General features: G+C 39.2%; 1 protein-coding gene and 1 long non-coding RNA gene across 3 annotated transcripts in view; both read left to right on the forward strand.

Moving 5' to 3' along the window:
- The window catches only part of LOC133276290 (uncharacterized), a 380,765-nt gene that overhangs the window by 282,355 nt on the left and 73,000 nt on the right, over positions 1-25,410 (forward strand). The gene's annotated exons all lie outside the window — the stretch shown is intronic.
- Positions 1-25,410, forward strand: part of MAEA (macrophage erythroblast attacher, E3 ubiquitin ligase) — a 52,363-nt gene that overhangs the window by 25,398 nt on the left and 1,555 nt on the right. For both annotated transcript variants that reach the window (XM_061466926.1, XM_061466934.1), the window contains exons 4-8: positions 12,691-12,813; positions 15,793-15,869; positions 22,090-22,198; positions 24,335-24,468; positions 25,095-25,290. In XM_061466926.1, coding sequence (XP_061322910.1) covers positions 12,691-12,813; positions 15,793-15,869; positions 22,090-22,198; positions 24,335-24,468; positions 25,095-25,290 — 639 coding nt within the window. The remainder of the gene's footprint in view (positions 1-12,690; positions 12,814-15,792; positions 15,870-22,089; positions 22,199-24,334; positions 24,469-25,094; positions 25,291-25,410) is intronic.

A 25,410-nucleotide genomic window follows, 5' to 3' on the forward strand; every position in this document is an offset into this window, starting at 1 on the left:
AGGGAAACTGCTCTTATTTCAGTTGCAGCTTGTGGATCTTAGGTTAGCATCTCCCAGTAGCTGTTAGACCAGTCCTGGGAGCAAGTCTCAGCCTGCTTGTTTTAAGTTCTTTGCGTGGCTTCTGAATGCAGAGAGAGCTGCAGAGCTGCAAAGGTTACTTCATGGGTGAAAACAGTTTAGAAAGCATTTAGTTTCAGTGACCAAACCATTAAATCATTCATATGTGTGCCAGCGATACATGGCAGTTTGCTCAGAGATCAACTATACACCGTAGTGTCCAGTTCTAATAGTTATTGATGGGCTGTGAGAGATTCTAATCTGCTTTCTAAATTAACCACCTTCACAGGAATGATATTCTTGGATTCTTGTAGTAGAAGGGTAAGGGCTTAAAAGCTGTTTATAACCTAGGAAGCAAACAGCAATGACAACTGCTGGGTGCGAGAAATTGTAGGGAAGCTTAAAGAGTTATGAACTAGCTCAGGTTAGGAATAACTTCTGGCATATGGCATATATAAAGCATAATGTTATATGGCAATATAAAAAATAAACTACAAACATAAAATGTGTGTGATATGTCTTTAAAGAAATGTAATGCTGCTTGAGAAAGTAAACCAAAATGTGAGTAATATTAAAATAAGAGCTGATAGTCAAGGACAGAGATGTCATGTGTGTGCCAAAGTAAATATGGATTCTACTGTGGACTTCTTTTTTTTTTCCTCTTGATGTCTTCTGGCTACCTAATGATGTGAAAACCAGTTTGGGCTGAAGCTACAAACCAGGTGTTAAGTTTTTGTTACTGCATTACAAATTAAGCTCATCAGTATCAGCTTGTTATATTTACTAATGGTCTTATTTTAACTCTATTATGACCCTGGAGCGCAAAACCAACATCAAAATGAGTATTTTCATCTGCAGATACATATATTCAGCTAGCTGGCAGGGTTGTATGTTAATTAACTTTGCTACTCCATGTTCTGCTACATTAAATGCTATCTCATTTCTGTGCCATTAATTGATAGGCAAATCTAGCTTTGGAAATACGGTGTTCCAGTAGGAATTTGGTTCTTGTTTGTAGGTAAGTTCTATAATCAGGCATGTAGCGCTTGGTTTGCTGTTTTGAGGTGTGTTCTTTGCCTAATTATGTAATGCCCACAGTGATTTTTACCTGTATGATTGAAAACAAGCCCGGCTTCTGAACCTGTCAGTCTCTTATGCTGTAAATCATCTTATTTTAGTACAAAATATGTCCTTGCCTTAGTGATCATGCTGAAGGGCTTACTTGACACTTCAAATAGCATTAAATCAACTGACAGCAGGCCTAAAATGGTAACTTTTCCTCAAGTAGGAGTTAACAGCTTCAATTTTTTCAGTGGTTTTCCTTCTTGAGCAATTTTCCTCTAACTCTGTAGTAACAGTTATTCCCTAGAGAATACTGCAAAGCCATTCTGCAAATAGTTCATTATCTTTCAAACTGCTAGAGTGAATATATATTAATTTTGATTAGTATAAATAAAAGGAATAGTAGTCACACAGCTGATTATCGTCTAGTTTGGTCCAATTCTTTCTCTTATTCCTACTGCATAAATATGGCTTCAGTTTTCATAACTGCAAAGCATTTTGAATGGATTAGCCTGAGTCTTTGGAAAGATACTTGTAACAAATTTGTGTTCCATTGTCTTAATTTTGTTGTGGAAAGTCATGAAATCTTACCTGATCTCCTTTGGAATAAGAGAAACTTGAATTCTTTAAGCTGCATGGCTCTTAACCAAGTAACCGATCTCTGTGTTATTCTATGTCATTGTTCCTTTTCGCAGTCCCCAAATTAAAGGTTTTTTCCTTGCTTTATGAAAGTGTTCAACACTGAAATGGACCCTTCAGCTAAAATCTCAGTACAATACTGCTGAATGATTTCTTTGTCTGTTATGGGACAAAAGTCTTAAAGCTACCATTTTTGAAGTCATCCTTTCCTGGAATAACCATTCCTGCTTGATGACTGTCCCAAAAAATGGGAGATGGAAAGTGATCTGCACAAACAGGAACAGTATTAAGTCTTAAAAAGTGAATGAAAAATGCTCACTAAGAATGCTACTCTAATCAAAACATGATAGGTTAGGTTTCCTTAGGTCTCTCTGAAGCTCTCCTCCTGGCTGCTGACAGCAGAGCAGATGGTATTGAACACATAACTGCTTGGATTTTTAAGGAAAGTACTATATTGAAGAAGCTGGTTGTGTTTGCCTGTCCCTCTGGATTGAACGTGTCTTATGTTTGTGACCTGGTGTTCTTGCTCTGAGGGATGTGCAGGATTAAAGTGTTCTCTTGTCAGTGCATCTTGACAACTGCAGGCAGATGTGTGCACATAAGATACTGCTTCTGTGTTTTTGGAGACTCATCTATGTTCCATTGAATTTTAACCCTGCTAGAGCTGTGTTCTACTTTGAATGTACAGACTATCACCATTGCAGACCTATAGTAGTATAATACATGGAAGAAATAAGCATGTGCTTTGTTTGACATACCATTGGATCAGTAAACTTTCAATACTTGTGCAGGATAGATTTCAGTAGTACATGATTACTTCAGTAAGAAATCCATGTCAATGTTAAGAAGAACATAAGCTTGAATGAAGGAATCTGTATGCTCTTAAAAGCTGAATAAGTGCTTCTGAACAATATTAGCAGTGTACCCTTAGTCTTCCTTGTTAAGACATGTAGTCCAAGAATGGCTTGTAGGCAAACACACAAATGTGTATTAAATTAATTCATCAAGACAAGTTTATATTCATAACACTTCCATTTCAAATAGGTAAATAATATTCAGCATACTGCTTGGCTGCATTCTTTGCCTCAGTGTCATGCAGAACATAGACAAGACTTTCTAAATGCCAGCTGAATGGCAAAAGGTGTCTTTCTGTCTATTTGTGTCCCTTTCTTAGGACTTGCTGTTCCCACATAGATGTTTGAGAAGACTGTATAAAGGAGCTTCTAAACTGGCACGACTTAAAGGTGCTAGGATATTAACTTGTACGGTTTCTAGCTACCTCACAGCACTAAGCCGTAGATGAGTGACTCCGAAACTCCTTTAAATGTGTTTTGGCTGTTCCTACCGTAGGCATGGCAACTTTCCCTAGATTGGTATAATGAATGTTTGGTGTGTTCATCTGAATTTCAAAGTGCTGTAATTCTTGAACAGCCTTACATCTGCAGTTTGTCTCGAGCATCTTTGGGAATTAGAATTATGTAAATGTGGAATAGTCAAGATCAATGCAGAATAACAAACTTTCTCATTAGAGATCATTTGACACTTCAAAAGCCGACAACCTGAAGTGTGCTGTGATGTTGAATGTCTTTTTTTTTTTTCAGTCCTTTTAGACAAAATGGATTACCTGCAGTGTATCGTAACAGAGCTAATATATTGAAAAACGGTGATTCAAGGAAGATAGAGTTGAAGTGTTATGTAAAGGGAGAACGGTGTTGTCACTTGTAGATTGCCTACATATAGGTTTGGCTTCAGTTGCATCTCAGATTTTTCTCAATAGTACATTCCTCCTGCCAGACGTTCCTTCAAAGCAGAAACGTTACTTGACATTTAACACTGACTACTATGCCACATGACAGGAGTTAACTTTGTCAGGGAAGGTGTGTAGCTGCTAATAACAGACTGATTCTGCTTGGACAAAAGCTGCAGGGCTCATTCTCTACTGGCAAAAGATCAGTTGTCTTTCCTCTCCTCAAAGAGGCTGTGACAGAAAATGGTAAAGCTGAAACTAGAGGCTTTTTTTTTCCTGCCCAGTGATGCATCTTTAGCTTTAGAGGCTTTGTCGCACTACCCCAGTGTAGTCATTTATTACTGTACTTAGTACAGTATAATGTACTGCAGGGTAAGATGCAGCCATTTGCTGAGCTGCTGAAATTGCTGAGGCAGGAGTAGGGAATGCACTGGGAAAGCAGCTTGCTAATAAGCAACCTAAGTGCTAGCCCTCACTGCAGGGCTCAACTGAAATGACTTATGTGCCATCAGTAACAGGAGGCGGGTGAAATGTGTCTTTTTATTTGGCACTGGAGCAGTCAATAGCACAATATGTATAGTTTTGGTGACCACACCTTAGAAAAGCTGTTGGAAAAACTGAGGGGAGAAGGTGACTGGAAAATGGAAGGGATGGGTGCTTTTGCTTGGTATGAGAACAGAAGTCATATACCAAAGAATTTCGTCTAGTGCAGAAAGGCTTAGGGATGAAACAGTACATGGAATCATAAGTAAAGAAATTGAAGTTTGGAATCAAATTGAAGTTTGAAATCAAACACAAGATTAGAACATGATTTAGTTGCTAGAACCAATTACTAAAAGTACCACCAGTATTGTCTCATGTTAAAGACAGTGTTCTTACAGATAATCAGTCAGTGTAAGTTACTCAAGTGGAAGAGGAGAGTTTACAGGTCATGGAAGGAGGGGCTGGCCACTTGGGAGGAATATAAGGCTGCTGCTAGAGGATGTAGGAAGACAGCTAGGATGACTAAGGCCTCCTTAGAATTAAACCTGGCGAGAAGGGTCAAGGACAGCAAAAAGAGCTTTTTCAAATATATGGCAGATAAAACTAGCACCAGAGGCAGTGTAGGCTCACTGATGAACGGGATGGGTGCCCTGGTGACAGAAGATAAAGAGATGGCAGAGTTACTGAATGCCTTCTTTGTCTACTCTGCTGCGGGCAGTCCTGAAGAGCCCTGTACCCCTGAGACCTTAGATGAAGTCAGGTCAACGGAGCGGTTTGCCTTAGTCGATGAGGAATGGGTTGGAGACCAGTTGAGCAATCTGGACATCCATAAATCCATCGGTCCAGATGGGATGCACCCGCGGGTGCTGAGGGAACTGGCGGAAGTCATTGCTAGACCACTCTCCATCATCTTTACCAAGTCTTGGGAAACGGGAGAGGTGCCTGAGGACTGGAGGAAAGCAAATGTCACTCCAGTCTTCAAAAAGGGCAAGAAGGAGGACCCGGGTAACTACAGACCGGTCAGCCTCACCTCCATCCCTGGGAAAGTGATGGAACACCTTATCCTTGGTGCCATCTTAAGGCATATCAAGGATAAGAGGGTTATGAGGGGCAGTCAACATGGCTTCACCAGGGGGAAATCATGTTTGACCAATCTCTTAGCCTTTTATGAGGAAATAACACGGTGGATGGATGGCAGAGCAGTGGATGTGGTCTACCTTGACTTCAGCAAAGCATTTGACACAGTCTGCCACAGCATCCTCACAGCTAAATTGAGGAAGTGTGGACTGGATGATCAGGTAGTGAGGTGGACTGCGAACTGGCTGAAGGAGAGAAGCCAGAGAGTTGTAGTCTATGGGGCGGAGTCTAGTTGGAGGCCTGTAACTAGCAGAGTGCCTCAGGGGTCAGTACTGGGACCGGTATTATTTAATATATTCATCAACGATTTAGATGAGGGAATTGAGTGTACTATCAGCAAGTTTGCTGATGACACTAAGCTGGGAGGAGTGGCTGACACGCCAGAGGGCTGTGCTGCCATCCAGCGAGACCTGGACAGGCTGGAGAGGTGGGCAGGGAATAACTTGATGAAATGTAACAAGGGAAAGTGTAGAGTCCTGCATCTGGGCAGGAACAACCCCAGGTTCCAGTATAGGTTGGGGAACGACCTGTTAGAGAGCAGTGTAGGGGAGAGGGACCTGGGGGTCCTAGTGGACCACAGGATGACCATGAACCAACACTGTGCCCTTGTGGCCAAGAAGGCCAATGGCATCCTGGGGTATATTAGAAGGGGGGTGGTTAGTAGGTCGAGAGAGGTCCTCCTTCCCCTCTCCTCTGCCCTGGTGAGACCCCATCTGGAGTATTGTGTCCAGTTCTGGGCCCCTCAGTTCAAGAAGGACAGGGACCTGCTGGAGAGAGTCCAGCGCAGGGCAACTAAGATGATTAAGGGAGTGGAACATCTCCCTTATGAGGAAAGACTGAGGGAGCTGGGTCTCTAGAGAAGAGGAGGCTGAGGGGTGACCTTATTAGTGTATATAAATATATAAAGGGGGAGTGCCACGAGGATGGAGCCAGGCTCCACTCCGTGGCAAACAATGATAGGACAAGGGGTAATGGGTACAAACTGGAACACAAGAGGTTCCACTTAAACTTGAGAAGAAACTTCTCAGTGAGGGTGACAGAGCAATGGAACAGGCTGCCCAGGGAGGTTGTGGAGTCTCCTTCCCTGGAGACATTCAAAACCCACCTGGACACATTCCTGTGTAACCTTATCTAGGTGTTCCTGCTCTGTCAGGGGGATTGGACTAGATGCTCTTTTGAGGTCCCTTCCAATCTCTAGCATACTGTGATACTGGGGTGCTTTAAAAATAGCCAGGTAAAACCAGAGTATCTGTGCTACACAGAGGCCATGGAAGATGCTCTCGTGTGAAAGCTGAGCTGTGTACACCATGGGATACTGTGTTTACTCTGTAGACAATAACTTTTCTGGCTCTTCTGTTGATGAATCTGTGGTTTGGCTGGCTGTCTTTGCTTTTTTCCTAACAGCTAGCTCTGCGGCTGGCTTTTGAGTAGGACATTCTGTCAATTACGCTGTTTATTTTCTCTGTAATCCTGTTAATGTGTGTAGCATTATAATACTTAATAGTAGCTTAATGAACTTCAGACTTTTTTTTATGAGCAGAGTAAGGGAGCTTCAATGTTAGTTATGCCTCACTTTAACCGATCTTAAGTAACTGGCGTTGCTGTAGTCACCACCTATAGCATTGCTTTCTTAATTTGGGTTTCCCTTCAATCTCAAGCAGTTTACAGAGACTTCACATTGATTTTGAAGTAACTGTTGTAACCAGCACCTTTTTATTCCTCCCCTGTGTAGGGGTAGGGGAATTGGGTGACAATTCATATTACTGCAGTCCAAGCCTATTTTGCTGTCTGACTTTTCACCTGCACGTTTTCAGGTAGGCAGTGTTACTGTGGTGTTTTCCAGTCTTCCTGTGCCTGCCAACTCTGTCTTTTTTTGCTGTTTTCCCACCGTAAAAATATGCTTTCCCAGATGGTGCTGTTGTCAACCTCCTTGAGTCTGCCTTCTTCCCCAGCTGTGTAATGATAATAATAGAAAGGTTTGGGTTGGAAGGGTCCTTAAAGCTCATCCAGTTCCAAACCCCTGCCACGGGCAGGGACACCTTCTACTACATCAGCTTGCTCCAAGCCCTTTCCAACCTGGCCTTGAACACTGTCAGGGATGGAGCATAAGCATGGCTTATAGATGATCCCTGGATTTACTCTCTATTGATCACAGGAAATTTTAAACTAATATAGAAGATTAATTTGACCTTTTTGTTTGTAACTGTTCATTATTACATTTCTATTCCATTTGTATAGAAGTAAATTCCATTGAAGGGTATGTTGCAGATTGGGGGTGTGCAGTATATAGTATGCGAGTAGTCATTGAAAGCTTAACACAGTGTTTTTTAAAGTTGTTTTAAAGTTGTCCAAGTCAGTGTTTACTGTAGTTATATACAAAGAGTTTAAATGAATGTTTACCATGCTAGTGGATGTCCAAGTGCATCAGCAAAGCCTTTTGTAATACGAAGGTACTGCTCTTACGGATGTAATATGTATAGATAGTCAATCTTATTAAAGCTGTCTCTGGTACGTACTCTTGGCAGCAAGCCACTGAATGCTTGAGGCATGCTGGCCTATTTTCAGTTCTGTATTGATGTTAGTAAGCAATTAAAAATAGACAATTTACATCTTCAAAAATACATAAACAGCATTTTATGATATTGTGAATCACCTATTTTATACAACAAATAACCAATTTTATTACTGTTGGGGTTTTTCCCACTAAGGAAGCTTTCTTCTCTATAAAATGCTTCCTTTTTTCCACCTGAGTAATTTTTTTTCAGCTTGTCTTAAGCCTCATTTTTCTTCTTTTTGATGAATTATCTTGTTTTGAGGATAGTTCATGGGGGGATTTGAAAGTATCAAGTATTTCATGTTTTGCTACTCATCTCTGATTGCCATCTCTGTGCCTTGTTAGATTCACATTTCGTATGTGAAATATTCTGGCTTATATTTTAAGCCAGAAATGTTCATGTGAATTATAAGGGATTTTATCAAGCATTAATTTTGACAGCTTTCCAGACTTGTGGCTAGAGATGCCATTAAAAAAAAGTACATATACATATGCAGAGTGGAGGCTGATGGAGAGGAATGACTTGACCTGACTGCTTCAAACAGTAAAATACGTTACATAAATTAAACCCCTTGCATGAACACTACATAAACTTTGAGTGAAGGCTGTATGGCTACTAGAGAAATGATGCTTTTATTCTGCTTAAGCAAGAAGCTCTTTACTGTGAGAGTGCTCAGGCACTGGAGTGGGTTGCCCAGAGAAGTGGCGAATGCTCCATCCCTGGCAGTATTCAAGGCCAGGTTGGACAGAGCCTTGGGTGACGTGGTCTAGGGCGAGGTGTCCTTGCCCATGGCAGGTGGTTGGGGTTAGATGATATGAAGGTTCTTTCCAACCCTAACTATTACATGATTCTGAAGTCATTTTTTGACAGGATCAAATGCAAAGTTGCTGTTTAACGGGCGCTAAAACATAGGCAGTTGTCTTGGCGAATTTAAAGCCACACATCTAGATCTGAAACTGAATATTGAAGAGTTTGAGTTTTTACATTTGGGAACAGACTAATCGAAGCACTCTTATCTCTTAGACACAAAATCATTGTTGACTCTTTAAAACCTGTTTGTAGTGAAGTTTGAATTTTTACCTGCTCTGAAATAAAACTCTACCTCCCATATTAATCTATGTATTGCTGTCTTTTAGTTATGGCTGTGAAACCAATGAATGATTATAATGTAAGTGAAAAACTTCAATTTGCTTGGGGTGTAGTTATGATTTAAGGATGTTTTACTTCAAAAAAAGAAAACAGATGTAATGCTTCTATGTATGTCTGATGTCTAAATGGAAAGTCAGATCTTTCTGAAGGCATCCCAGGGGCACTCATAAATTCCATGTTTGAAGAGGTCACTTCTAGAATGTGACTGAACCAAACCACTTGGGTTAAGTTATTGTTGCTGAACTTGGACATCATACTTTGACTACTGAGATGTGATTTAGTTTTGTAGGGAGGGAGTAAAATTTGCTTGAGGTCTTCCAAATACTTGAGCATTTTATCAGGAGTTGCACAAGTCCTACCAAAGAAGAAAGGTGAACAAGTTTGGTAGGCACTTGCTGGTTTTAGCAAGACTCTGGTTTGTTTGTATTTACAGAATTCCTGTAAATATGTGGAAATACTACCACTTTTCTTCTAATTCTGTGTTGCTCAGAAGTATATCTGTAGTAATCATCATGATAAAGGAATCCTCATTCTTTGTAGTATTTTATACCTCAATAATTGGAGTTGTGTGCAGAATGATAGGGTTGGTAACCTCCCTCCCTGGAGGCACTTGCAGCTTAAAAGCAGCAGTGATATTTTAAAAGCTGTATATATGTAAATCAGGCAGATCAGAGTGATGGATAGATGTATTCTTAGTTTAAATAAGTCACTCTGATTTCCTTTGAGTGTCTTCAGCCTTCATGTGCAGTAGCTTTCTGTAATAGTAAATGCTTTTCTCTAAGGCTTGCACCATTGGAATGTAATTAAATAGTTAGTTTATGATAAAGTTCATCCAGTGCTTGAATAGTTGGCCTTCTGATACCTGGTTAGTGACTGTTGAATAGAAGGGAAGCTTAGTTCACTGTAGTCCAGTAGGCTTTTTTTTTAAGCAGAAATGATAAAGTCTAGGTGGTACTTCCTTGCTTGTACTAGAAAGAAGAATACTTATGCTGTGTGCCCCCTCTTACTATCTGGGTAATTGTCAGCATTACTTAAGGACAGAGTTCTCCTCCTTGAGCCATTTGAAACTATTTGTTATTACAACTGTAGAAGCCTGACTAAGTGCTGTTAATCAGCCCTCCTACCTAGGGTCAGGTATTCTGCAGTGGTAAGCAAGTTAAGGCAAGGTAACTTAGGCAAAACATCCATGGCGATGCACAGGAGGCTGGGAAGTCTGTGGTAAAAGTTTCAGTAACAGTACTGAAACACTCCCATGTGCAGCATAGGGTTCTCCTGTACTTCAGCAGTACTGGAGGTCAAGTATAGCAATCACTTTTACAGTGTGAAAACTGAAGTTGTGAAATGAGGCAGGACTTTACAGTGTTGCAAAAGACGGTTATTAAAGACCTCAGAATTGCTTTTTAATTTATATACAAGTCAGAAAACGTTTGCCATGCTGCTGAATGCTGTGTCAGGCAACAGATTCCCTGCTTCAGCTTTTTCTCCACCTGCAGAACCGGTGGCAATATGTCTCTAAAAGTGTGTATTTACATTCACTCAATATTATATGTAAACAAATTATATAAGAGAGGCTCTTCATAGCAGCATATTAAATCTTAATGCTGTTTTGGGAGCTGAGACAGTATTTCTGTACAGCGTATACAACTCTGAATTGCAGAATACCTTCAGAAAACTATTCAGCATTAGGGTCTTAATAGGGACTCTTCTGACTGGAACCAATGTAGATGGTTCTGACGCTGTTAACTGGTTCCTATTCATGCAAGATGTGGTAGACAAGTAGTACTCCAGTGCTGGCTGTGCAGAAGAGCTGTGGTGGTTTTTATAAAGCCAAATAATCCTGTTACTCCTTTCTTCTATTTCATTAGTCCTAGCTAATGCAATATACCATGGAGAAGCATCAAGAGTAGGCACCACTGAAAAAGGAAGATAGGAAAGCATGATCAGATCAAAAAAACTTGGGTGATAAGAGCACGTGTGGGTTTTTTAGATGCCTATTGCCTAATGTGTGTCAGTATTTTTCTTCTGTTGATGTGCATGATTCAGACTTCTGACTAATTTTTTATTAAATGCAAAAGCTATTTCTGATTCTACAAATGATTTCTTAAATGCTTTCTTTATATTGTTCCTTAACTTTCCAGTCAACAGAGAATAAAATCCTATTTATTGGTGCAGTTCAAATGTGATTGTTAGTTCTGAAAGAAACTCTTTTAGTTAAAAATGTTCTCCTCTGTTTTCTGGATACATCTTCTCTATTTAATAGAGACGGCTGCCAAGCTTTGACTTCTTTTGGCAACTGCAAATCTAATTTGCATTTCTGCATCAAATAGAACCTTTTTTTAGTTGAAATTTTCAGCAGGAATGTAGAGGTTCTCTTTTTATTTAAGAGTTTTGTCTGCCTCAGCAGCAGCTACAACCTTTTTGCTCATCACTGAAGATTGCTATGCTAACATCTGATTGATAGATGCGTGGAGTTAGGATTCTCTCACCAGCTCATCGACTTAAAACAAATGCTGCCTTATGCTGCTTTATTTTTTTCTGATGAAGCTTAAACTATAAAAAGCTAACAAATGGGATGAAACCAGTGATTTGTTTCTGCCTACCATATCCAGTCCTGGTTTTAATGTAGAAGAAAATGCTTTTGTGTTAATTTGGTATAAAAACAAATGCTGTTCATCAAGAGGACATACAGCTCAAGTAGGCTTGAGGAGATGCAGTGGTATTATTTTTAACTTAAATTGAATTGTCTTTCCATTCAGCAGCTGTAAGGAAAATATGCAAGCAAGGTAATGAATATGGCTGCATTATATGTTAAATTACTTATACAGATGAGTTATATAGACAGGAGGGTTTTTATACGGCCACCTTATCGCACACAGGGGAGTAATGCACTTTTTTTCCACTTAAGCATATCATCAGAAAAACTTCAGACTACCAAAAAGGAAGATTACTCTCATGGTCTTGTAGAAAAACTTTATATAGAGAGATATTCCTGTTATAGAATAAGCTTGGCGTTCTTTCAATCCATTTTGCCAGCACATTGGTAAAATTAGTATTTTTTCATATCCTTAAGGGGATGGGAGTATCAGTGGAAGTCCAGTTTTAATTTTGTTCTATCAACTTGTAACTGCCTTAGCTCTGACTTACTTGGATTTGATAACACCACCATTAGAGCAGTGTGAGGCTCTGTATTCTTTTGATGGTGTCATGGTTTTGTTATGATCATGCAATCTATAAAATGCAGCTAAATATTCTTAATATTTTCCTTTTAAACTCACTTTCAAGGCATACCAGAGCAGTCCTTAGTAAAAGCTGCAACTTGTGCTGCATTTGTATACATGTGGCCTGTTTGGTTCTGTTCTGATAAACCTAACCTGATCTCATACGCTTTTCCAATATTAGACTTCAACTAAAACTCAATAATTGTAGATGTAGGTAAAGTAGAATTAGATTCTCCTCTTTTATATAGTTCTTGCTTGCTTGAGCAAATGTTACGAGATTGTCATGGTTGGATTGAGGTAGTCAGCCAAGCTTTGAGGAAACCCAGTACTCCTGTGTGTGAACCGCACAGAAGTGATGGTGGGATCTGGTCACTTTGTGCAGAGCTCCTAGGTTTAATCTTTGTTTTCTCACATTCTGTTTTATAAATAGACTCAGAAGAATATTGTTGCTATGTCACTTCTGGAATGTTTCAGTGCATGGAGATGCAGTCTTTAAAATACACTGCAATGTTTTGTCAAGAGCTGTCCTAAAAGCCAGAGGTCTCAGTCTTTTGTATCTCTATTCTAGTTCTGTTGAACAGTTGATTGCTGTGTAAAGTATCAGTGCAATTTAATAAGACCTGCTTTCTTTCTGTTTTTGAAGGACTTGGTAAATATTGAGATGTTTTTGACTGCTAAAGAAGTGGAAGAGTCATTGGAAAGACAAGAGACGATGACTTGCTTGGCTTGGTGTCATGATAACAAATCCAGGCTTAGAAAAATGAAGGTATGAAAATATAACATGTTCATGTTTTGCTTAAATTGTTTTCTAAGTGTTTTCTAAACTACTTGGATATTTGATGTGGTCAATTTGGTTTAAATTATAGGTCTTGAATGAGGCCTTGTATAAGAGTAAGGACAGTAAGTACAATACTCTCCTTTTAAGAAGACATAGGTTGCTGGAGCTACACTAGCTCATGCAAATGCCAAACCTGAAGCTGGGCGCAGGTGATTTTATGGGTGCAAGTGTTGTCTCAACAAATTGTGCTCAAATAAACTAATAACATTCAGCTGGTTTCAGTGTGACTTACACGTGTAAATGCTGAAGTATGCAGTGTCTTGTGCATGTGAACTTGCATTTATGATTCTTTGCATCCTGCTGAGAATATAACTCAGCTTATACATGAAGGTATTTAATGGTAAACCAGTGTCCACATGCTTAACATCGAAAGGTATTTCATACAGATTTTTGCCTTAGTATTTAAGTGTTGCATATAATAAAATAGAACTTGAGGAAAGAACTAATTTTGTGTGAGAAACTATTACTGAAATGCTTTTCCAAGAATAAAAGCAGAGTGTAATCAAGTAATAAACATGGTAGGTCTTTCTCTAGCCACTGAATACCATGATCTGAACATGCTGCCTACTTGTTCCTATGTAGTGGGTTTAAATTCCCTTGTCTCTTAAATTGTGCCTTTCAAACCATGCTGTAGTCTTCCATAGGGCTTGCAGAAATCTGTTTTTAACTGATATTAACCAAAATCCCTGCCTCCCTCAACAACGTTTGTGTCTGATCTTTTTAAACTAAGCGCTTTCTTTAACTAAAAAGTGTTTAAGTGCTCTTAATGATAAGCAAAGAGTGACATTCTCTGTCACTCAGGGGCGCCAAAATGAGAATGAACTGAAGATGGGATGCAAAAGTAAATCGACCAGTGATTACTCTAAAGACAGTGATGATCTTGTTATGGAAGCCTTTAAAGGAAAACCAGAATTGGTATGTAACTACTGCATAATTATATTGCTAAAAAATCCCCCTTGTGTAATCTTTAATATATTAAGTAATATAAGAAAGAAAATCTGAACATCTTTTTCATCACCAAATCTTCAACAAATAATAAATAAGGAACATCCTCCCCATTCCTCTTTTTGTAAAACAAAAATCTATTTCTGCAAGCCCTAATTTATTTTTTTTTCCTAAGCCAAGCGAAAACCAAAACTGAAGTTGTGAGAGATCAGCGTTAGAAGAGGAGAAATCACTGTGCTTCTTTTTTGCGACACAAATGAACAATTCTTCTGTTTCTGGTTGCTTAGCTACTCATCAGTGTTAATGTTCTAAAATCCCAGCCACCACCTTAATGCAAGCCTAAGCTAAAAATTAAATGGTATGTTGGCCTGGGAGAGCATTTACAGACTTGCGGTCTCTACAGATGTGAGCTGTGTAAGCTGTGAATACGTGCTGTGGAATTGTTTGAAGATACACGAAGTTGAGGTGTATGCATCACCTGATTGTCTAGGGCTCTTTAGTTACTTGTCTGCAGAGCCCATATAGCCATTGGCTTGCAGCTTACTTCAAGATTTATAAAAACAAAACACAGTCTCTGAAGATGGTTTTGGGATGCAGTGGGGTTTTTTGCTGTTGAAATATCTTAATGAAATAATAAGCCCTAGGATTTAGTATCATTAAGAATAAAAGCTTGATTGGTTTTGTCATAGAAACAAACTGAACTAAAATTCTCTGTGTGGGTTTGTGTAGATTGAGTAACAGTATTTTATGATAGTCCTGTTTGAAAATTTAAAATAATAAATTCTTATTCTCTGCTAAACATGGGCTTGAGTACAGGAAAATGCATAGCTGGAAAACAGTTTGCTTTCTGTTCCTTAAACGTCTATATCTTAACATCTATGCACAGAATGCATCACTTTTACGTTCAAATGGGTTACATTTCAAATCTGAAAAGAAACTGTTTGTTGCAGGGTGTGCAGTAGTCCCCCCAAGCAGTTAACTGATAGATTTGGAGTTGCTCAAATTCCTGTCGAAGTCACTGAGGAATTTTGATATTACTGTGCTGATGGACAATAAACAAAAGGCAACTGTTCATTAGAAGCATGGGGAAATAAAAAACACTTCCCGAATGGAGCCTGATAACTCGGGGAATACAACTCCTCTCTAGATTCGGAGGACTTTGGGTTGTCATTGTATTCTTAAGGTATTAAAAGAGTTGACTGTGTCCCTATAAAGAAGCACAGCAACTTGTTCTTTGGGGGGGGGGGGGGGGGGGATCTTTTTAATTCCACATATTCCAAGCTGTTTTATAGATTTTGTGAACTGCTGATGGAATTTGATTTAAAGGGACACTGTCAGCTTCATTAGGCTTCACATTTTACCTTTTTCCAAAAGAAACAGGTAAATGCCACTTGGTTTTCTTGTTTGAGACTTGTTTCCAGCATGGCTTTTTAGATCTTTGCCAACAAGAGCGGGATAGAAGTTTCTGAAGAAAAGGAGGGAGGAGATTGCAGCAACGTGAGCTCTGTGCTGGCTGTTGTTAATATTGGGGACTTTCAAAGTAGTGTTCAGACTTGTTTCTTCCTTGCAGTCTTTGGGTAGACCTCTTATCTAAGTTATCACATAGCCCTGAACTGGTGTTGAATCTACTACTTTAAGTTGTAAGAAAGTAAGAAAGCAGTTGCTTACGCTCACTTGCATCTCAGGTAACGATGCTTGTAGTCATTAGGAAAAAGTTTATCCCTGCTAAAGACTGGAGTTTTGAAGGAGGGAAAGAGGAGATTTTTGTTTGCTTTTAGGGAATTCTGGGCTGATGTCTTCTCCACAGAGACAGCATTTCAATTGCATGAATGCCTAAAAGCAAGCAAACAAGGTTGCATGTTATTAATGCTTTTTTTTTTTTGTTGTGCACATGTGGTATTTAACATACTTTGCAGTGCAGTTTTGGCACCATCTAAAACCCTGTCTTGTCTTTAATCTCAGAGCTGTCTGGAGTTCAGCCTAAGGATTCAGGAGTTCATCGAACTCATTCGACAGAACAAGAGACTGGATGCTGTGAGGTATGAAATCAGGGCGCTTACCAAAGCATGTTCTTAACAAGATGGTATCATGCTTCATTAGAAACATTTTGCAGCACCCAGAAGCCCCACTCCTGTAATGGATCTTACTAGTGTTGTAATCGGTCTTTTGATTTAAGCTGGGATTGCATTTTCTTCTTAAGGCCAGGTGTCATTCCACAAATGCACCTTTTGACAAACTTTAGTTGTCATTGAAATTTGGTATCTTCTTACTTTTATAAAATAATGGTATTTTCTTGTGGCATACAATGTAATGACCACATTTACCCTTATCCAGTTTCCAAGAGGAGCAGCTCGCTTCTCATAAGAACTCAAGTTTTAATCGCAAAATACTAATAGGTTAATGAAACACCCATCTAAAGTTTAACATTTCAATTTTTACTGAGTCGTCTTCTGTTTTACTATCTTCAGTAAACTTTTTGTTCTGTAAGTTGTGCTTTAGGTCAGGTTCACCTTTTATATTGAATGGAGTTCTCTATTGTCATGTCTGTGAGAACAGTGAGCTGTGTTCTGTTATTCCCACTACTCCCTCTCCCTGGACCAAAATGAAGAAACTAGTTCAATATCCATTTTCACCTCTTTTGAGCTAGTTCACTGGGGGCTAATTTGAGCAGTTTTACTTTCTTCTCAAGGTGGTATGAATTAGACCTCATCACTGGCTGACTTCAACTACAAGACAACCTTTATGGCAATACTTATAAATTGCTTCATGTGCTGGTATTATGCTTTAAAGGTAGTGATCCTGATTTAAGGTGTTGCAGTAATGTTGCAGGATAACACAGGAAACCAGTTCTGCTGAACTGAATGGAATTCTGATAGTGGGACTGTAAAGTGTGTCGATAATTCTGATAAGCGGTGATCTTGCCAGCGCCACAAAGTATGCTGCAAGTGGCAGCTTACACATGGACAAGGGAGGGAGGAACTCACAGCAGGTTCTGTTTTAAGAAGACTTAAATCTCTGGAGAAATGACAAGCTTTACAGCCAGAACTGAAGCTTTGCTGGTACATTCTGGTGATCACACTGTTGCTGCTTAACACTTCTGATAATCTTTATGTTAAGGGAGTTTCAAGTCTTCCTGCCTTTAGAAACCATAGTAGGTGCTCCAGAAATTGAAACCAGCAGGAAGGAGCTTGTATTTATGGCAAAGTTCTGTGCTGGTCAGGAACACAAAGCTATAGAAAACATAATTTATCATAACATGAGCACAGGCTGAAAGCATTCTAGCTCATTCCCAAGTTTTAGATGTAGAAACTTTTGCAGGGCAAACCACATAACTTTTCTTGAATACAATGGGCGCCAGAGTTATTTAAAACAAGAATAAAGGAAGTTAAAAGAAGCATGTGGAAAGGCCAGTCTAATACTACCACCACTCCCAGAATTACTCACCTGAAGTTTTCGGCTTATTTTCAGTTGCTTATTTCTAATTGCATTCAAATATGTTGCTCCCTAACTTGTATCATTCCTACTTTGCCCTACTTGGACCTAAATCATTGGTTTGATCCCAGCCAATGCAAATGTGCAATCTGATAAACTGTAGCTAATTTTAATGTTAATAATTAAAGAAAAAACCAAGCACCTACATGCTGGCTTTTAGAGATGTGCAGCTACCCTTTGATGGAGTTCTCAAGTCCTAAGGACTTGTCAGGTACTTATGAAAAGGATGAAAGGCACTCAACGACATTATCTATCTTCTGAAGTCCACAGTGTTCTTTATAGCCAACGGATACTGTGCCTTTGTGCCTTTAGCCTCATTCTCTGCTAAGTTTACTTCTCTGCCAAATGTGCAGTCGTGCGTCTTAACAATGAGTAGTCCATGCTCTGAAAACTGTTTTCTTTGAGTGGCAGCTTCCTGATGTAGGTTGGAAAGCAGAGGGCACACATAGAGCTGAAATAAGGTGATAGGCTGAGAACTAGGACAAAGCAGATAAGGTTTATTGTTGCTACTGGATATTTGTTTCCCTCTGATCCCTTTTCCACACTGGAACTGTTAAAATTTGCAAGTTGTCAACCCTCAAGAGGACCAAGCACTCCTGGTGCAGAATAACTTGTGCTGTCATGGCCTCTGAGGTTTAAAAATTACAGCCCCATCTACATTGCAAATAGGCATAAGATATTCAATGTTGTTAGGGGTGAAGCATATATATTGCATATACCTATTGAAATTCAGGGTTGACATACATCTTGTACTCAGCAATTATAAATTGCCAGTCATAACAATGCTGCCTTGACTTCATAATGACTTGTAAAATGAAAAGGAGCCACAGAAGTTCTGTATCTCAATCCACTCCTTTTATCAGGGTGAGTTTTGATAAATAGGTACATTCAGAGTTCAAAATCTCAACACTTTCCTTAAATAATACGGCTCTAAAATGTTAGCTTTTACTATTCTCCTTTGCTTCAAAATGAATATGTAATGGAAAAAGGAATATATTTGGGGAAGGTGTAGCATAAATCTCATTGCTTCTAGCAAACTGTTGCAACTTGTGTTTTTATTAGCTTGCTTCTGTTAAGTGCCTGCAGCAGGATTCTTTCAGCATTGTGTCCGTGGCGCAATAAATAGGTCAGGCATCCATTAGAAAGCAGAGAAAGAGGCTGTTTACCAAGTAGTTTCCTGTACGAGTGGAACTCAGAGAACTGACATTTTGTTGAAACGCAGCTGGTGTTTAAATAAGTTTGAAAGCTTTGCTTGCTGCCTGCTGAGAACCCCTAAAGTGACACATTGCTTTTAGGTTAGAATTAATGTGAGCTTTAAAAGCATACATCTTGCTAAGTGAGCGTTTGAATTTCTGTAGCATTTTAGAATAGGAGTACAAACAGAGCTTCCTCTAAGGTAGCTCATCAGAGTAGTCTTGAAAGTGCGAGTTTCAAGAATGTACGAAAACTATTCCTTGACTACAAAGAAGAAGTATCTTAAGCTTCAGTGCATCAAAGGTTTTGCCTTGTATCATTCGGTTTTAACTCCCACAGTCTCCTTAGGTCTTTCTTGTAAAGCTCATACTTATTAGAGTAACAATGAATGACTGATGACACTAATTTCACACAGTCGGGGCTCTCACTAATTTCATCCTGGGAAATCTGACAGCATTCTACTACTTTGCTTTTATGGGATGCCAGAGATACACGGAGTTCTTAGCTAAACGCTTAACAAAACACCCTGTGCACTTCTTGTTCTTGGTTATAAAGGACAAAAGGAATAAATATAGCTGATGGTGCATGGGGATAAGAAAAGGTTGCCACAGTCTGTTCATCTTGGTAAACTTCTATAAGGCTGAATAAACAGTTTGTTGTGGGCTGGGGCATGGGGTTTGGCAGGCGTATAGAAAGAAAACTTCTGAGCACGCTGAGTACAAATTTTTCTGGTAGTCATTTTGGTCCCTGAGATAAAGGCATTCTGGAGTCAGTCGAAAGGCTGAGCAGGAGAACAAGTCCTTTCTTGATAACACCTCATACTTGTGTTCAGTTGTTGCTACTTCCTGATAAATAGGTTCATTCTTACATTCAGGCATATGTAGGTATAACCATACAGTGTAACTTACACTTTATTAACAGTTTAATGTACCTTTAGTAGACAGTGAACTGTAAATCAAGTCTTCATAAATATCCTTTCACTCTTGGATTTGTCAAGTGCAATATGCCTGCCGTACCCACATGGGGTACATGGAGGGACAGCAGTTTCAAACAAAAGATGATGGACTTTGTCCCCACAGAGTTTACAGAATCGGTTTGGGATGTGGAGAAAAACTATTTCTGCCTATTAATTTGATCTGTCAAAAGAATTCTGTGGTTTAGTGATGGTCTCCTGGCTCTGGCCATACTGACTACTGTGTGCTAATGGTGGTTAAAACATGGTAAATACGCATTTTAAGGATCAGACATGCCTCCAAGAACACAGCGCTTGCCCAAAGTGATGGAAATAGCTGAATGAAAAGAGAATGGATGAATAATGGCATGATGGCAAATAAGGTGTTCTCTAAATGTTGTGCATTCACCAGTACTCACATAGTGCTGTTTCTTGCTTCCCAATCTAAAAATGACTCCAGAGTGCTATGAATTAATGAACGTGCTTCTCTTTTAAGGGTACTCTTGCATGTTAATTTATATGTGCTGGCACTCGGAGGATGAAGTTCAGACACTGGCAAGGCAGGCTTTGTGGGGAAAATAGGCTTATTGTCTTAAGGGGCATAGGTGGAAGGTAAAGTCAGAAAATGAAGACTAACAGAAGGTCTCTTTAGAAGACTTAATTCCTTCCGGCTGACCCCAAAATGGCCACCACATCCCAGTGTTCCGTACTCTACAAATGATGGAAACACTGGCTTTCTGGGTGTTTCTCCTTTGATCAGTTAGCACACAGGGATTATATATCATACATACACAAAATCAATGTTGATTCTAGCTCTTCCTGAACATGTGGAGTAAGTGTGGGCAGTATTTGCCTGTTGCAGCTCAGGGTCTTCCTGCAAGAAAGTGGGTCATATTGTTGGAATGCTGTCTCTAAGAGCAAACTGTGAAGGCCTGGTGGGAAGTGGGACCACAAGGCTGGTGCAGAACTAAACATCTGCTTAGTTTTAACATAACAGAGCACAAGTGCACAGTGATAATTAATCTTAACTGATTTTTCTTCTTCTCCATCCTTTTGCTTTACTGGTAGGTCTGAACTTTCTGCTTTGCCTCAGCTTTCTTCTAAATAGCTCTTGCTTTCATCTGCAGCTCTGCACTAGCACTTACTTTAGCTTTCTCCCAGTATGTCCAGGCTGCCAAGTCTCTCCTCTCAGGCCATGGGTTTTGTACTTCTGCTCTCATAACAGTAATCACCTGGGGAACAATATTTACATTCCTGAATTGCTCACCCAAAATAGGAAGTTGGGTGGAAACAGTCTGTCCTACATAACTTCCATTGTTTCCTGGTTTGGGTGGGAGAGGAAGTAGGAGTACTGAAACACTGCTAAAGAGACTGTTCTCATGGTATTGATGACCTAAGTGTACTTAGTAGAACACAGAATTGGGGGGGGGGGGGGAAGACTTTATTTCTTTAATTCAACACATGAAATGGGCAATTGGAAAAACCTGTATATTCCTAAAAGTAATTTGTAAGTTTAAAAAAGACTCTTTATAAGAAGAAACACCAAAGCTCTTAAGACATAACTTGGTATCTTCCCCATAATGCAAACTGTGGAGAAAATACAGCATCACGAGAGTTTTCTACACTAAAGCAATGCTAGAAGTTCAATATAGCACTAGTTCTATGCTCAGTCTACTGTGCAATATCTGTGCACCACTGAAAACAGGAACTTCAGCACAAATGCTGAACTAATCATCCAGTTTAAAGGCTAAAGGGTATTCCTGCACACTTAAACTGCACCTTGAAAACTGGTGATCTTGAAGACTAGGTGGGGGAGTGTTCCAGGCAGGGTTTTAAAGTAGCTGAATATCCTTATAATCTGATGATAATTCTCTGGTTTCTTAGTATTAATTTCCTGAAAACCATGAAAGTTTGTATTTTTACTTTAAGTTTCTGGGAATTCTGTCACTTCTTTCAAGTCTCCAAGTTTTAAGCTTTGCGTATATGTGCTACAATCAGTGTGCTTTAAAGTACAAAAGCTTGTTCTGAAGTTCTACTTAAGGTTTTTATTTCCCTGGCAAAAAAATTTTCTCTTAAGGTGTTTTCAACCACATTACCTTGCAATTCCTTGTAGTCTGCACAGAAAGTGATAGTGCTTTCTAGCCTATAAAAAGACTAACTCATTCCTTCAAAAGTAAACATTCTCTCAAATGTCAGTATAAACAAGATAGATATTTGAACGTTCTTAATGTTTAATGGTTTGGAATAGCTGATTATCAGACTGCATTTCTCTCGCTTGGAAGTGGATGCCAAAGGAATAAGTGTGATACATTGAGCTTGCGTAAGGAGACGCATTTCTTCAATAATTGTAGATCTGTCATCCTGGATGTAGGCGAGGTAAGACTTCATGCTACAGTAAGCTCTGGTTTCTAGAAATTACAGTGTATAACTGGGAATTCTCAGTCATTCTTGTATTCACATTTGCAGGGTGTACTTTTTCAAGCCATTCAAATGCATTACCTCTTGGAGTTCATGTATTGAGAGCAGAATCTAGAGTTTTCTCTGAAATCTTACATAATTATGTAAACTTCCTTGCTTTAGGAACAAGGCTATCTAATAAAGGTATAAATTCTGTGTTTCAGACATGCAAGAAAGCATTTCAGTCAGGCTGAGGGAAGCCAGCTGGATGAGGTTCGACAAGTGATGGGAATGTTGGCCTTTCCTTCAGACACTCATATCTCCCCCTATAAGGTAATGTTCTGTTTGAAACTCAGTGGTACAGCAGAATAATAAAATACAGGTTGCAGTGCTTTTTCCTGACAGGAAAATACACTGATAATCTGCAGATCAAATTGTTGTTCTAAGTGTACTTTCTAAAATCCACCTTTATAATAGTCCTTAACTGTAATAACCAGTCCTTGCCTGTACATCAATCCGGGTAGTATTTGTGGTGTTTTAGCTGGATCTTAATAGTAACACAGATTCACACCAACCTAGGTTTACCACAAGCCCAGTAGTAAAGATCTGTGGGACTGGAAGCATGATAAACTAATATACAGTAAGAGGTGGGAGATGGGGAAGTACAAAGAAAATCAGTTCTGTTCATGATACTCGGCTGTGTCCTTCGTACACTAGCAGCAGTCCTTAATTCTACTTCTTTTGGGATGAAGAAAGGAAAGATGATTTGAATGCTCTGAAAGCAGTATTTTTGATGCTTAAAAGTTTGCTCATTTATTTGGATTATACAAATTAATGTAGATATTAACAGTAATATCTATATCTAAACTTGAATCAAGCAAAATTCATAGGTCGTAACTGTTTCCATGGATTTTTGACTTTGTTCTGTGGTTATGTGGCAGTTGACTTGGGTTTTTTTTACCTTGGCATTGGAGACAGAAGGTAGACAAGAATCCTGTGAAATGCCAAGCCAGTATGTGGCAATGCCAGTATAAATGTTTGTTAAACAATTGATGATGAAATCAATGGTTTAACAAAACAGACAAAAACCAAACCACAGAATTAATGTGAAATTCCTGGAGTCCTGGAAGGATCCTGTTATTATGGGTTCTACATCTGATGTGAGTTACAAGCATAAAGCATAGATGAGTTAGACTGGGTTTAAGACAGAGTTTGTTTTAGTAATTAGAAATAGTCAGAAATAAAAACCCTGTATTCTGTTCTAAGTATGAACAGAATGTTTCAGAGGGAGGTCAAGGAGAAAAGCAAGTATTGTCTCACATACAGCCATACAATTGGAACAGATTCCCTACTACTTTTATGGATTGTATTTGAATGTTTCAAGTTTATTGAAGTTATGTTTTGGGTCCTCAGTTACCTACATAAACTGCATGCTAGTTTGGAAATGCCTTTGTTAGGCTGACTAGGAGTTCTGTGCATAAATGGCTTCTTAGAATGGCTTTAAGTAAAATAACTTCTAAGTCTGTGAGCAAGTTTGTCAGATCATATCTCTAACTAGTTGATTTTTATTAATCCAAGGGAAGAAGTGTCTCCTATAATCAATGAATAGAAGCTTCTCTACCTCATTACCTATCCTTTAGTACTTTAAGGAAACCATATTTAATGTTGCATCAAGAGAAAATAGCTTCTTTTGCTATCCTGTGAACAAGTTTAAGTAGCTGTGGCTGGAATTATTCCAATTGGACTCTTAGTAAGCTGCTACTTTTGTGTTCCATCATCTAGGACCCTAATCACAGGCTTTTCTCAATCATTAATAGTACTTTCTTTATCTCTTTATTATGGCTCTGCTGTAGGCTCTGTCTGTTCGACCTTCTCAAGAATTTCCTTGAGGTCAGAACAAAAGCTTCATCCTGGAACTCTGGGAACATTCTGGCCTTAGATGGGGAAGGTCATAGAGCAGACAGACGTGCAGGCTGGTGGCTGAAGTGGTGCTTTTTACCTTACAGAATTCTGCAAACAGTAGATATTACAAAGAGGTATCTGCAGAATTAGCTTGATTTGAGATAAGAAACACTTCTGACTGCTCAGTGTTGATGGTTCAGAGGCTACAGAGGAGACATTCCACAATGCTGGTGTTGCTCTATAAGCAGGCCAGCATTCTAGAAAGCTAAATGCAAGAAATAGCCTTACCAGGGTTTGCATCCCTTAGTTAGGACACTTGGTAGATGGCAGAGAGAGACTGAATAGTAAACCAACTATTTAAAATAATACTTGATTTAAACTGTCTTTCTAGTAAAATAATGTTAAAAGGTACTTCCGAAACAAGTACATTTCCATGCATTAGTATGTATACTTCTGGTTTGTGATGGATTCAGTCTAGTGGGTTTGGCACAATTTACCACTCCCAAGCTGTTCTCCCTTGGAACAATTACATTGAAAACAACTTATAGTTGTGTTGTTTTTTAACAGGATCTCTTGGACCCCGCTCGATGGAGAATGCTGATCCAACAGTTTAGATATGATAACTACAGACTACATCAGCTGGGAAACAATTCTGTTTTTACTATAACACTCCAGGCAGGCCTTTCAGCTATAAAAACACCGTATCCTTTAATGCCCGTACTACTGTCCAGTGCAAAAGAACATAGTGGGTTTTTTGTTCTATGGCTTCTGTTCAGAGAGCTCAAAGAGGAAATGTGACACTTAAATATTTTTGAGTTGTTTAAATGGATTCTGAACTAGTCTCTCCATTTAATTAAGGGGAGAGTATAATAAATGGCTTAAGAAAAGCCCAAACCACAATTAAGGTGACATTTACATTGTGCTTGCATAGTAGGTTGTATTTCCATATGCCTGAAGTTAGTGAATGTATCTGTACAGGTTAGTGAGATGGGGCAGAATTATTATTTTAAGCACTTGCACACAAATTTACCCTGGGTTCATGTCAATACTTTAATACATTCTGCATCTTCTGCAGCTCTGGTGTAGATGACTGGTGTTACTGAAGTGTTCTAAGTCAGGAATTTTACCTGTAGAGGGTGCCGGCCACTTGTTGCTCACTTTTGTTCCTTGAAGCACTTGATTCTTATATATACTCTTTAAACTTGGGTTAAATGGTCCTGTGTATTCTCTAGCCTAGGCTGTATTGCCATAGTTCACTTTTTCCAGTGCCTCTCATTAACCATTGTAGCATTCTGTGTTGGTTGTTCCTTACCTTGCTGTTAAACAGACAGTGTTATAAAGAGGATGGGAGCTCAAAAAACCCAGACTGCCCTGTGTGTAGCAAATCCCTGAACAAGCTGGCTCAGCCCCTGCCTATGGCACATTGTGCCAACTCCCGACTAGTCTGCAAGATTTCGGGGGATGTAATGAACGAAAACAATCCTCCTATGATGTTACCAAATGGATATGTCTATGGATACAATGTAAGTGTTGAAACCAGTGACTTGGCGCTGCTGGTTTAGACTTCAGTTAGAGTAACTTTCCATATCCGAATGAGAGCTTATAAATGCAGTCAGAAAGCCAGAAGGATCTTCTGCATGAAC

This window comes from Pezoporus flaviventris, unplaced genomic scaffold (assembly GCF_033815535.1).
Source record: "Pezoporus flaviventris isolate CSIRO_AGI_PZ_B2104156 unplaced genomic scaffold, CSIRO_AGI_Pfla_v1 ptg000002l, whole genome shotgun sequence".
Taxonomy (NCBI): domain Eukaryota; kingdom Metazoa; phylum Chordata; class Aves; order Psittaciformes; family Psittacidae; genus Pezoporus; species Pezoporus flaviventris.